At 38.1% G+C, this 15,550-nt stretch overlaps 1 protein-coding gene across 1 annotated transcript in view; it reads right to left on the reverse strand.

Annotated features, from left to right (window-relative positions):
- The window catches only part of cdh13 (cadherin 13, H-cadherin (heart)), a 289,553-nt gene that overhangs the window by 172,978 nt on the left and 101,025 nt on the right, over positions 1 to 15,550 (reverse strand). The window contains exon 3 of the mRNA XM_061822507.1: positions 3,474 to 3,685. Within this exon, the coding sequence (XP_061678491.1) occupies positions 3,474 to 3,685 (212 nt within the window). The remainder of the gene's footprint in view (positions 1 to 3,473; positions 3,686 to 15,550) is intronic.

The following is a 15,550-nucleotide window of genomic DNA, read 5'->3' on the forward strand; positions in this document are numbered from 1 at the left end:
CTCAGTAAAACCATCACCGTATTAGTAAAATTGCCACTGGATGTTTCCATTCAGTATTCAAAAGGGAATAAAGAAAAACACGGATTAGAACTTCTCCGATTCACTATTTCAGTATCAAAAAGAATTTCTCTCGAGCAACACCCGCTCACCTCAATTTTAACAAAAACGTTGACGAAGTACTCAAGGAAAGATTTAAAGCTCAGTTTCTTACTGAGATTTTCAGCAGAGCCATTTCGAAGCTAAGATAAACCACCCACTTCTGTCATCTGTTAGCTATAGAGGCCAAAAAAAGAAACGTTCAATGGTCCACTTGAGACGGTGCAGAGGCGTGAAGTGGGGAGCGGACAGGAAACACAACGTGAATAAAGAAAGGAACAATAGATGTAAGATTATACGAGACCCGGAGATAATGGAATTTGAGCACATTAATTGATAGTGAAATAATGTGAGCTTTAAAATAACCTCCCTCATGAGAACACTGCTATTCGTTGAGGGAGGTTTTTGCTCTGTGGCTGGAGCCTGCTAACAAATGTTTTCGTCTCTCTCTGCTCTTGCTCATTCACAAATTGCTCTCGGTAATTGAACACTAATCAAAACAATCAATTAGAAGGGGGATAAAGAAATGAATCCATGTATTTATTTTAGTAGTAATAGGTCCAAGAAATAAAGTAGTCATGATTGAATCCCCATTTTTGTTTATATTCGATGCAGTGATTTTAGCTACGTGAAATGTAAAATCAGCCGTTTAAGATCCATCGATCCATTTTCTTAGCCGCTTATTCTCACAAGGGTCATGGGAGTGCTGGAGCTCATCGCAGCTATCTTCTGGCAGGACACGGAGTATACCCTGAACTGGTTGCCAGCCAGTCGCAGTCAGTTTAAGATGTAACGTGTAACTTATAACTGAATACCTGCATATTAACATGTTAATACACATTTTTTTTTACTTTATTTATTTATTTTTCCCCGCTACTTTTCAAACATTGGGTCACTGGCAAAGTACCTGTGTGAAGTTGGATGTTATTATACTGGGGGATTCAATTATTCAGCCCCTCTAATGTAGCTAAGAGCTACTGGCAGGACTTTATTTAAAGTAACAGAGTAATTAATGAGAGGCTTTGTTATTAATCAATTTGTCTTAGTTTATTGACTCCATAAGTAAATGCTGTTCAATTCAAAGTGATTTTTTTGGGCGGGGGTAGATCGACTGGCTACTACACAGACTTTGCAGACAAGTGCATGTTTTTTACAAAGTATAATCATACCACTCTTATTCGTGATCTCATTTGTGTAGATTTGAAGTGTCCAGACAGAGAATGATTTAATGTTATTTAGTCAGGACTTTGTAGTGCAGTTATACGATTTGGAATTTGATCCAGATTTTCTGGGGAAAAAATAATTTTTAATTCAGGACTTTTCTCACTGTACTGCACTGATGAACCCATTTACTATGTACCGCATGAGTTGTGAGGGTATCCTGATGGAACGCCGTGATACACAATGTGGGCATTTGCCATGACGTGCCCTTGAATTAAAAACATTTTAATTCAAGTGCAGTGACATAAGATGGTACGGCAGAGTGATTTCAGAGTGCTCACAGCCTAACCAGTGGGAAAAGCATCTCTGTTACTCCCAGGTTGGCTGAAACACAAACACTTACAAGTATGCACAAGCTTGCACTGGGGCACTGTTGTCCTTGTGTGCTGCCCCACGGTGAACACTAAGAAAAACAAGTGGCGTGTGAAAAGGCCTTTAAAAACAGAGCACTTCACTGAAATGTATTTTTACCTAATTTAGTTGTTCCAGTTAACGGTAGCTAGCTCTTTCAAGTTGAATGCATTTGTCAATAACAGTTTAGCTTAGGTTGTGTAAATGTCAAGACAGCTACTACATTTGAAAGGAAACATGGAAGTGCAGTTTGAAAAGACCATATAGTAGTAAACTTGATGCAACTCTGTCACTATAATCCAGGGAAGGCTGCGGTGAGAAGTAAAAAGCAAAGAGACTGCCATGAAATAAAGGCAAAGGTGGAGAAATTAGGCCAGCACGGCGTTCCACCAAAGGTAGAAAATCTCTGAGTGCTGAGCTAAAAGAAAACACAGAATTTGTCTTCGGTCCCTAGGAGCATTTTCCAATCAAGTCACTGTAGTCTGAATGACCAAAACAAAATTTCGGCGATGGAGAATACGGAACACTGGTGTTAAATCGTATTTGTTGGCTCCCAAATTAACTTTCTCTACCAAAGAAATTGAACGGCAACAATACTGAGGGGTCATTTGGAATGAATAACATTTACTGTAAACGAAATTTTTGCATTCTGTTGGAGTGTGTATTGTGTGGTGTTGGTTCATTGCACGGTTACAAATACATTCAAAAATATATTGTTGGTTAAGGCTAGCACGGTGGTGCAGCTGTAGAGCATTGGCCTCACAGTTCTGAGGACCCGTGTTCAATCCCAGCCCTCGCTCTGTGGAGTTTTCATGTTCTCCCCGCGCCTGTGTGGGTATTCTCCAGGCACTCCGGTTTCCTCCCACTTCCCAAAAAAACATGCACATTAATTGGTCACTCTAAATTGCCCCTAGGCGGGATTGTGAGTGCAACTGTTGCTTGTCTCCATGTGGCTGGCAACCAGTTCAGGGTGCAACCCGCCTGCTGCCCAATGATAGTTAGGATAGGCTCCAGTACTCCTGCAACCCTTTTGAGGATAAGCAAAATTGATGGATGGATTGTTGGTTAATCTATGTAAAGTTAATCTATTTCTTTTTTTCTTTCTTTTTCTCCACTTACTCCAGATTACTCCCGCATTTAAGAAAAATGCTTCTTTTTTTGGTTTTCATTGAAGACTACAGTATAAACTGCATTGATATGCGAATGTGAGTGTGAATAGTTGCTTTTCTAAAAGCGCCCTGTGAATGGCTGCTGGTGACTACTGTAGCCCAAGTCTGGCCCAAAGTCAGCAGGAAAAGGTTCCAGCTGAACCATGACCCTAGTGAAGTTAACGGGTATAGGAAATGGATGCAGAGACGTACGAATAAAATGACATTACTGAATAAAATAAGGGTAATCCACATAAAGTACAGCATATTCATATTGTGCATTTCATACACAAGGCAACTCAATGTGATTAAAAGGCTTTGTATACAAAGAAATAAAACATTTAAAGCATAAGTAGTAGCAAGTAATCCTATTCATACAATTATTTCTCCACCCAAATGCCTTCAGTTTCTTATTTCATTTACCCATATGGCTGCATATAATAATAATAATAATAATATAATAATCATAATAATTTTTTCCAACCCAGAAAAGCGGTTGATAATGGATGGACAGATGGATGGATAAATATTTACAATATACTTAATTTAATATGTGATGCATGGTACGTACATTTAGATTAGCATATGCAAGCTCGCAAGCTACATATTTTAATGCATTTCAATCCAAGGTTTTGGTTTCACATTTTGTTGACTCACCTTGAGAGCATGCGGGGACTCGAGCAGTTGCCCAGTTATGTCCACCTGTGCCATGTCATCTGCACGAGCACTAATCCCGTGGATGAATATGACCGGCCCCCTGTATGTGACGTCTCGCAGAGGCACCAAATTCAGGTGGTTGTCGACGCGGAAGCTGGTATCAGACACTTCAAAGGCCACATCCTCATTGCCAGCACAATCATCAAATTCAACTGCAGAAAAAAAAAAAAATAATGGGGAGTATCAGACGATCAAGTAAAAAAAAAAAAAAAATCTTGTTGTGACTGATTTCCCTGTGGAGAAAACAACGTGAGGGTATACCAAATGACCCACACAATATTTGCACAGATAAACAGATGCCCTAAAGATAAAAATACACAGCAAACAATATCACGATGCTCTGAAGAGCCTGGTTGCAATAAAAGTGCCAAAAGAGATCAAATTCACATGCCCCCTCCAATCGCCAATATTTATGACTCACTGTTTTTTTTTCAAATTTGGAAGTAGCTGTTAACACAAAAATCATGCATGCTCAACTGTGAGCATACAGTGAGACCCTGGTTATGTCCAAAAATATTCGTTGCATATAAAGAATAAGCTGATCAATAGTCATTAAAGAGGGATTATATTCATTCAAAATGGGACTGCTCAAGAAAGACTTTCAAAAAGAGGACTTTTAATGGACGGAAAGTTCTACTTTGTCTAGTAAAGACAATAACTTGTTTAGAATTTGAGCTGTAATGGGTTCAGGCTATGAAACTAATCATCTGAAATTGTAATTAAGAACTCTAGTTTGACTATGATAACGGTATGATTATTCTTTGTTGAACAGTAAAATATTTGAGGCCATAACAAAATTGTTTAAAACTCAAAATATGTCATGTCACATACGATGACGCGTCAACACCCAATTTTCCGTTTTTTTGTTTTGTTTGTTTTTTAACTTCTGGACCACATTGCTCGAGGAAGGTTTTAGCGGAATGCCACAAATTTGCACGATCGGCTGGAGGTTCCACTGTATTACAAAGATTTGCTTTGAATGGCCTACTTCTCAGATGGGAGCATGTATCGCCTGACTGATGCTGACTGGATGCAGCGGGAATACTAACAGACTCCAGTCACAGTCATCCTTTTTTTTTCTTTTTTTAAACCACTCCTACATACTAACCTCCCTGTTACAACATGATTTCCTTGTCCTCCCCCACTGTGGATCCTTGAGGGAGGTATCCCACAGGAAGTGAGCAAATGTTGATGCGGACTCGTGTTGTTGATGAGGGAGGCAGGTGCAACAAGGATTCACATTGTGCTGTGAAACTCTGTGTGGGTCTCATAGTGCACAACAAAGGCGCAACAAGGCTCCAAGTGTCCGCCTCAGAACATATGCTGCTTTATATAACTTGTTTTTAGCAGGATTTTAATTCCTGCTTGGCACGAATCCTTTCTGCTAGCATATGTACCCCATCTGGTTCTGAATATAGATGCACAAATATATTGACATACAAGCCAAAGAACATTACTAATATACAGTATGTTCAAAAAAGCGCAAAATATACTTGCTTCATGTTCTTCTAGGAACATAGTGAAATGACTTTTGTAATGACAAAAGTACTTAGTTCGTCAAATATGGATGAGATCCCTTCTGATCAAGATAGAGAACAAAACATACATAAAAGTACCGTATTTTCCACACTACAAGGCGCACCTAAAAGCCTTTAATTTTGTCAAAAGCCGACAGTGCACTTTATAATCCACTGCGTCTTATATATGGATCAATATTGAGTCTTTGGTGCAGCTTCATCTAATGGATGCATAACGGAACCCCAGCCTCTACTATAGCGTCTATTCTATGTGCCTTATAAAGCGGTGCGCCTTATATATGAAAAAAAAAAAGATTTACAATAGGACATTCATTGAAGGTGCGCCTTATAGTGTGGAAAATACCGTAAGTAACCATTTGTCAAGGTATAAGATGGGCTTCGGCAAAACTACCCTATTCCCATGAAAAACCGATGGGCTTTCTTTGCATCAAGGTTACCGCTGTACACTTCAGACTACCTCTGATTGTAAAGGAAAAACTATGATCAACAGCGAGAAAGAAGCTTTTCTTCTTAATACACAAACATCAAAATGTCTGCCTTTTAATTTTTTTCCATTTAATGCTCACTGCTGGCCTTACAAATGTAGCTACACAAAAAGGATCTGTGCAACATGCACATATGTTATACAATATGTTCGCATGTGTCCATCACAAAACTTTTAATGTTGAAAGGTGTTTGGGAATCCTAATCTATCTACAGGAAATTGCATTGTACCTAATGTCTGGGTTATGACAATCATAGGGGAAATTTAGAAAAACCTCCAAAATTAAACACTTAAGTCTATTTTTGTGTATGGCTGTGTGTTTTGTGATGCCACCACAGTCAGAATTATCAGTGATGGCAAAGCGAAAACGCTCAGAATGATCCATCCATCTACTTTGTTTAACTGCTTATCCTCACGAGGGTCGCAGGTGAGCTGGAGCCTATCCCAGCTGACTCTGGGCAGGAAGCGGGGTACACCCTCAAGTGGTGTCCAACCAATCAGAGGGGACAAAAAGACAAAACAGACATTCATACTCACATTCCCATCAACGACAAATTTCGAGTCTTCAAATAACCTTGCAAGCATGTTTTGAGAATGTGGGAAGCAGATATTAATCACTTGATCACCATGCCGCCACATAGAAACGTAGACAACAAAAATGGAAGGTTACTGCAGCGTTTGAAGTGAAAACATGATTAATTAAATCCTGTGAAAGTTACTTTCTCAAGAACAATTACAGGGATAAAATATTTAAAAAGCATACCCATGTTGTCTTTATGAATAATACATGGCTGTATTGCTTACTATTAACCCAGAGCAGATGTTTGAATTAAAAGAAAAACAATGATATATATATACATACATACACACACATATATACACACAGATGCTCCTCTACTTACGTTCAATCGTTTTACGTTTTCTCGATTTTATGTTTGAATTGACTGTGAAATAAGTTCGTAAAAAACAATTTTGTGTGTGAATTTTTTAGTTTACCGCGCTGTCCGTGGTACGAGATGTTCAAACTATTTTACGTCTGACACCGCGTCCATTGTTTACATGGCGGATACTGAACGTGCCTTGCCTCTTCCCATCGTTTGTTACCCTTGTGTTAAGACGATGTACCTGTGATCTCTGTTTACATATGCATTGTTTTGGGTATTTGTAACCCTAAGCAAATATAGTTGGTCAAAAGCGAAAATCTACAAGTGATAGTGGTAGTCGAAAGAAGAGACAAGCCTTCTCATCTGAAGTGAAGGTGGCTATTTTCAGGAAAATTGATGCTGATGAAAAACTTGAACGTTGCATGTTTCTTCCAAATGCCTCCGTCGACCGTCAATACCATTTATAAGCAGAACTATCGTATATTACAATATGAATGGTGACACATGACTGGAATATACAGTAACAACTTACATTCATTTTCACATTACGTTCAGCCGTTCGCAACATAACTAAAACAAAAGTTGAGCATCTGTATATATATATATATATATATATATATATATATATATATATATATATATATATATATATATATATATTATATATATATATATATATATAAGACAATACTGTTTATTTTTTTTTTACTTTTTGAGAGTGCTGCGGCTAATCGATCTCCTATAAATGATATATATTGTTGGGATTTAGAACCCATTTGTTCCGTTAGTCATCCAACCTCCCTCCCACTATGTTTAGTGGAGACAATATCTTTGAGCCATTAAAACTAATAGTCTGAACTCTTATCAGAGCGCTCATTTTAGTACACTTAACCTTTGTGACTGTTTTGACATCTGTCTTTTATCTCACCTGGTGCAGACACTTTAAAGTCATCCCTGCGGACAGATTGCTTTTTTTGTTGTTTTTTTTTTTTGTTTTTTTTTTTTACCATATAGACAGATGGTATGAGAGAATACTCTGAGATAATAATGCACATGTGAGCAGAAAGAAATTGAAGCCATAAGGACATGACAGGACATTGAGCAATAGAAAAATCAACAAGTTTCATACTCTTGTAGCCAAGGCTGTCTCAATATTAAACTGTTAAATCTGATCCAACACATGAGAGATGTATTCATTTCCGTCCTCTTTAGAGGCCTCAGATTTATTTCAATAACACACTCTTTAGAGTCTACAAATTGCAGTGCCAAACAGTGTCAGTGCCATTTCAAAGGAAGGAAGCCAAAGAGTGTTTGATGGTATTCTAATGCTGTCAGGTTTTGGAGGGAGGGGGTGGTTTTGAAAGGGAGCATGGTGAGCTGGCAGCTTTGAAGTCAGACAACAATGACAGAACACAACTTAGCCTACTTATTACCAACACTTTTCATTACTGCTAGCCCACGCATTTGAGCAAAACATGGATTAGGGTCACCAATGTCCCACACTGAAGACACTCAGTGACTATTTGCAAGTTGGAGATTAAAATTTTACTTCAGACCAAAACCTCCCATGAAGACTGAAGATGATGGACACAAAGATTTGGTGCATGGACATGCGGGAATTGCTTCTTTGCCTGTAGAGCACTGATCAGCCCCAAACTGCTCAATATACACCATCATTGGTGCAGTGACCTTCATGGTGGTGCATCACCTTTGGTGCATGAACATTTCTTGTGCATTTGACATCTTGTGCGCATACCTGTAGCATATTGAATGCAGTATATCAGAATGTTGATTGTATTTCTCCCTCAGGCACAAAAAAAGGTGTATTCCGCTATTAAACATCCTCATATTCCGAATGTGATACATTAAGTTACATGCCTCTATTTTTTATTGAAGATGTAATTTAGCTACTCATATGTCCATGTTCTTTGCTCCCTTTGAGGGATTTTTGGATAGATTTGAATTTTGACATGATATACAGTATGTGAAGTTGATATGATGGAATTAATGAATATGCAACAGTGAGTGTTTTTGAGTAGATGACTTGACAATGATGATATTGGGTCATAAAGACTTCTCAGAGAATTGCCCAGTCCAAGTATAACTGTTCCAACCCAAAATATTGAGGAGGGGTTAATAGTGAAGCTCAACTTGTGTTAGCAAAAATGTACTTATTTTAATAATATGGATAGCAAGGGCCTCCTGATCTCTAGTTACCTTTTAAAGGCCCAGTACGGCAACTTCACACCAAAGTATTTGTCCTTAAGAGCTCTGAAGCAACACAATTACAAAAATCAACTGGAATTGATCTACAGGTATTGTATTTTAATGCAATCCAGAAATACAATGAAGCAAATCTTTTTCATGGCTAAGCAGCAGTTAGGTCGATCTGAAAGGCACAGAAGATCTAAATCATGATTCAAATTCTATACTGTTCTTTTTCCTTTTGACTTTTTGTAAACCCTCCTTAAAAAAAGACACCCACATAATACTGTAAAAGCTATAATGAGAAACTGGCTAACTGAGGAATAGTAAGAGAGTCTAATAAAAACATGCAGGAAGATGTCTTTTATAACTCAAATTTGACATTAAAGACATGAAATAACTTATGAAAAAGAAAACACAAAGAAATGAATGAAGTAAGAGATTTAAAGGAAGATAACGCCGCAATGCTCATTAATTTGCAACGGGGGGAGAGCTCTCATAACAAAAAATAAAACTACAAAGAGGAAAGAACAAAAACATGGCTGTATTAAATGTAACCCTATGTATAAAAGAAATGAGCATTTTCAAGAAGTTTATATTACAATTTTTTTCTTTTGTTCTACTTGGGTAACGGTGTCTCTGTGTCTGTGACTGGATTCAAGCTCGTCTGTGACTCTGAAGAGGAGACAGCAAGTGGAAGAAAATGGATGGATGATCGATTTAACTTTTAATGGTAGGACTTCCCTATCAGGTCAGTATGAAAGGAACAAGCACTGACGTTAAAAGGATTATCGAGAAACTAGGAAACTGTTTTTTCATTGTGTAAATGTTATCTTGCTTCCATCTTATTTTAAATTACATACTATGCCTACACTTGTTTCAAAAACCTGTTACAAAATGTCATTCCGATAAAGTTTATTGTTCACGGGTTATTTTGGAAAGCTATGTTAAAAAAAAAAAGGGTCCAAAGCATAGGAGGTAACACTTTGATGCACTGAGTCATACTGAGTAGAGGTACAGAGATTTTGTGTCGAATCAACAGCTTGAAATTGTGTTAAAGCTGATTATGATAAGCTGGCATTTACGAAGTGGATCTGTCACTAACAGCTTAGTGTCTGACAAGTAACTCAACAAACAGTGCACAGTCGATGGTAGTTGGGCCCTCAGACAGCTAATTCCAATCATACATCTTTCGCCATGCACAAATAGATGATTTGTTTGCTCTGCTAAACACGGAGTTGCAGAGCTAATGGATTTATTTGTGCTCCGATCAGTGAGCCTCAATATCCAGAGAGGTATTTTTTCTGCTGATTTGTGTCAATGTAAAAGAGACACACAAAAGAGGTCAGCAATAGAAACAAAAAGATTACGGCGATATGAGAGCCAGCACAGTAAACTTCTCTGCCATCTTCCAGATTGACAGCAGTACTAATATCTATTAAAGCAAAACAAAGGAAATTTATGTAGCGCGTTTCATACACAAGGTAACTCAATTTGCTTTACAATATTAAAAGCATTTAAGCAAAAAGAACTAAAATTTTAAAACCGGTGGTAAAACAATAAAATGACAATTTTCCGTTTTCTTTGACGCTTATCCTCACAAAAGTTGCAGGACTGCTGGAGCCTATTCCAACTATCATCGGGCAGGAGGCAGGGTACACCCTGAAGTGGTTGCCAGCCATTAGCGGGGCACATAGATATGAACAACCATTCCTTCTCACAATCACACCTTGGGGCAATTTAGTGTGTCCAATTAATGTTGCATGTTTTTGGGATTTGGGAGGAAACCGGAGTGCCTGGAGAAAACCCACGCAGGCACGGGGAGAACATGCAAACTCCACAAAGGTGGGGCCGGGATTTGAATCCCTGTCCTCACAACTGTAAGGTCAACGCTTTACAGATTCTCCACCGTACCGTCAAAACATATCTTTAAAAATTAAAATACTCTAAAAAGTATGAGGGGAAAAACAGTTTTCAACCTGGATTTTAAAAACTTTTACACTTGGGGATAACATCACCTCTGTTAGCAACTTCTTCCTTTTGTCTGTGTAGCGCCTCTCTAGTATAAAATAATTCGACGAGGTAGCCACCTGGGTTCTTTCCTCACTCCAAAGTAGGAAACTAATAAATTAACTCAATGGGAATTACTCTAAATGTCTATTACAACTTTACTCTTTACTTGTGCATTTAATTCTCTATCAAAAAGTCTCTGAAATAATCTTTCCCTTATGTGTAAAGGTTAACTAATGTAGATAACCCAGCTATCATATAAACTGCCCACTTCTAACTGTCTTACAGATACCTAACCCTAACCCTAGCCCTAACCCTGGTTATGTAACAAAAAGTGTGAACATTTAATAACAGGTTAGAAAAGCAAATCTCTATACTCAACAAACAGTCAATCAGTAAATAAATTGAACAAAACACTTACACACAGCACACATGAGCTAGGCTAACCTAAGCTAAGGGCCCAAACAAAAATGAATCTAGCCGGCAAAGCAAACGAAATTCAAACCCCAATGTCACTGCGGTGCTTCCCCAGGCAGGTGTGAAAAAGTTGAATGTGGTTTTTCCTCTGTCCAGCATCCTCACGGTCCTTGTCCTTTTTTTCTTCCTTGAAGTCGAAACACAGGCCTCGCTAGCCACATTATATCGACGCTAGCGCCCTTGTCTTCTCCCTCCTGGTCCAACACACAGGCCTTGCTAGCTACTGTTAGCTGGTTGCTCATGTCCAAGCCAAGTCCCATGCATGCACTTAGCCTGTGGTAGCGGCTAACTCCACCACGTTATGGCGTGATTTGAGTAGTTCACTGAAACGACACACTATCCCAGTTGAACTTTCAACAGTCGTTTTCGAACACGTTGATCAACTTTTGATAAATGTCCACCATTCACTGTCTTTGTCCTTTTTCTCAGCCACTTCTCCTGGTCACACCGTCCAGCTTTCTCTATCTATCTATCTATCTATCTATCTATCTATCTATCTATCTATCTATCTATCTATCTATCTATCTATCTATATATCTATCTATCTATCTATCTCTATCTATCTATCTATCTATCTATCTATCTATCTATCTATCTATCTATCTATCTATCTATCTATCTATCTATCTATCTCTGTCAAACCCATGTTACCGCTATAAATCAACAAACAAAAGTTTTTCCTTTTCACAAATGAATGAAACGCATTTAAATACAAATCCGTCCAAAAGAAAACAAAGTCAGCACATACAGTTTAACAGACATTCCACCACATTGCATAAAGAAAACCTATAACCTAATTGCTATGCTATTATACTGAAGTTTTACGTGTGCCAATTTTTAACCAGGTTACATCTGCAGCATCATAAGTAAATGGCGGCACGGTTGCACCTCAACACCTGACTTGAACGGTAGTCATCTGGGGACACTGTTCAAGATAATTGTGTGTCATCTCCATAGCTATGATCGTAGAAATTAAAGTTTAGAAAAATGTGACCCAAGGGTAACACATACAGCCGGGAACTGTTATAGAAGAAATAAACCATCTTTCTGAGTATAGTTGATGCCTACCCAGTCTTTCTGCAGTTACAAAAAGGCACGAATGTACAAGCACTGTTTGAATAATGACCCATAAACATGACCTGATGATCCCATCCAAAGTGGTAGAGATGGGACATACAGTATGATCAAGAACATATTGATACATTGTCATAACTTTACAATATGTAAGGTGTAAATTTGAAAAGTAATAAAAATCAGATAAAAGAAGAATGCTTCAAGTTGAGAAAACTGAAATAATCAGGTACAATCAGATTGGAACTTTGCTGACAATCAGTGTCCAATAATTTCTTTTGCGATTGTTTCATCATTCATTAAATTATCTCACATCATCTCACTGATGCCAGTGGCCACATCCTTTCATTGTTCTAACGAGTATCACTGAAATTTAAACTTGGTTTTAAGTCTGAAGAGCTGCAGTAAATTTGGTTACATTTTGAACAAGATTCATGCGATTTGGCAAATTATACAGTGCTACTCAGAGGTAAAGTACCCTGGAATCACATCACTGCAGGAAATTGGAGTGCTCTATTTGTATGGGTCTTAAACGGAGCGTTCTGCTTCGGTCTCCCACAGCTCCGAGTAGCAGCTCTCACATAAAAACAGCGAGGGCATTCTTGGGTCAATACATTTTCCAAGACACTTATCCTCACAAGGGTTGCAGGAGTGCTGGAGCCTAACCCAACCCAACTTCAGTGGCTGGACTACACTCTGAACTGGTGGCCAATCAGTCACAGGTCCCCTATCGATACAGTCACTGAAACCAACCACAGTGTCTGGACCAAAGTCAGGAACCCATGCAATTACACCATCAGTGACTCAACCAGTGTCAACCAGTATTGTAATTGTTTTTTTTTTTTTTACTTCACTAGTGAATATTCACCCTGCTCTTTAGACATCTAGAGCATATGAATTGTTATGAAACATATGGGAAGTTTCATCTTAAATATAGCCAACACAGATGGCAGTGTATTGAGATGCTTAATCGCATCGTCTTCTGTGAGAGAAACATATTCCAACAAAACAGATGCAGGCATGCCGTGTGTGTGTGTAATCAGCTGAATGAATGGCAACACAATCAATTTGAAAAATGACATCAAATAAACATGTTTTCCATAATATGAGACACTGAATTACAATCCTAATCGCACGGTGGCATGAAGAGAAGTCAGAATTTTGCCAAAGTATTAAATTGGGCCAACATAATAATGGACAGTAAAATCCTGTTCATTTTCAAGGAACAAAAATAATACCTCAGCTCCATCTCAGCCCTCCCGTTTTGCTGCATGATTTAATAAATGTGCTGTATCGCTACGTAGATTCACAGCTGCATCACAATAGCGAGGCGGCGGCACATATCAGCAACTCCAGATGCTGTGGCCGCATTGCTGGAGCAAAGCCAAGCTAAATTGATGTAACTAATTTCCAAACAGTTTACACTCGCAATCATGTGTATGTTCTCAATGCTAAATTAAATTAGTGTAGTGTCCATCTCTCTGAAATAAGCATCGGGCTAATCTACTGTAGTGTGTCCCTACTTTTGTACCTCAATTTTAGCTCATTTGTGAACACAGTGCATCACAAAATAAGGTAAACAGGAGGGATAATGTCGGACTTCAAATATTTTAACGAGATTCAAGAGCATCACGTACAGTCTTTGCCATCATTTTGTGTGCATTTTCCTTGACACGTCGCAGCACCTTATTTAATATCACCCGTGTTTACCAGGATGCAAAACAGACACCTTTTCTCTCTGATGTCCATTAGCCACAAACACCAACAAAAGGCAAGACACAGTGAATAAGACCTTCATTATCACAGCCACTGCTTTGTCTGGCAATAGAGATTGGCCTTCTGGTGTTTTGATTGCACGAGAATGCACGTATTCGCCTCATGCATAAAGAGTTGCTTGAAAGAATTTACTAAAAAGGATCATGAATATTTATTAATGCCTCGAACAGACTATCTTTGTAAGAATCCGATAATACCTTTACATCTAATGACCCCAACAATCCTGCTTTGTAGTAATAGTTTAAATTAACATCTATGAACATGTGTTGTGATACTGTAAAATCTGGCTTTGTTAATCAAAACAAACAATGAGGGTGACATAGAGAAAAGAAAAATAGTAAGCTTATTAGTTTAGTGTAATGATTTCAGTTTTCTTCATTATAGTCCTTGTAATACCTCAAGGGGAAATGATGTGTTTTTTCGAAAAAACGTCCCTTTGCTGGCTTCTTTAATATTGTATGTGATTAATTACCTCAATCAATCAAGAAAATGTAGAGAGAAGTAATTTCTTTGTTTTTTTTTTTGTGTTGTTTTTACAGACATCTTTTGATTGCTCAAAAAGTACACAACCGATTTCCATGAAGCTGTGGAGTAGTGTCACCCATGAAATATATGTATGTGGAAATCAAGCTAAAAAGAGTAGTTCCATTGCCCCCAGGATTTAAAAAAAAGAAAAAATTCCCATCACCCATCTTTTCCCCCCGCCTACTGCACATGACTCTGTTCGGCTTGATATTTATGTTGGGCTTTAACAATGGACTGTTGTGCAATTTAGTGTGAAGGGAAAAATAAGCACAACAGGGCACACAACGTTGTAGAAGCTCTGTGCCTTACAGAGTCAATTTACTATTTCATCCTGAGAAAACGTACTTGTTGACAGTCTACATGGCATAATACCAAGTAAAACCATCAGTCATCTGGACTATACTACTCCAAAGTAAGAATTATTCTTTTTTCTTTATTTGTTTTCAAACTCTTAACTACTTTTATATTTCAACTATAATTCTTGGGCTACAAAAGATTATTACCTCAGCAACATATCAGTATGAGTTTACTAAAAAACAAAGAACATTTTCTTAATTTTTTTTTTAGAATGCAAAAATCAATCAACTACCTCTTCTCACTTGTTTCAATGCTGAACAATCTTCCGTAGTGTGGACCTTAGACATTGAATAAAATCACTGACAAGCCTGAGCTGGATGAGTTCTGTAAAGATATGTGAAGGCTATTCACCTAAAAAAGATCCATCCATCCTTTTAGGATCACAGATTATCTGGACCCAATCTCAGCTGCCCTCCTGGACCTGTCGCTGGTCAATCACTGACTAACAATTCACATGAATACATTTGATTAATTTAGAGTTGTCAAGAGAACATGTATGTTTTCGGAATGTGGCCGGAAGCTGGAATACCCAAAGAATACCCACATGAGAACTGGGAGAACAAACATTCCCCCTCTCTGCAAACTCTCAGTGGAAATGAGGAGAGTTTAGAACTTACAACTTCTGACTACATTAACTAGCGTATGTTGGATGTAGGGGGGAGCACTATTCTGTTTCTCGTGGTTCCTAAC

This window comes from Syngnathoides biaculeatus, chromosome 6, assembly GCF_019802595.1.
Source record: "Syngnathoides biaculeatus isolate LvHL_M chromosome 6, ASM1980259v1, whole genome shotgun sequence".
NCBI lineage: Eukaryota > Metazoa > Chordata > Actinopteri > Syngnathiformes > Syngnathidae > Syngnathoides > Syngnathoides biaculeatus.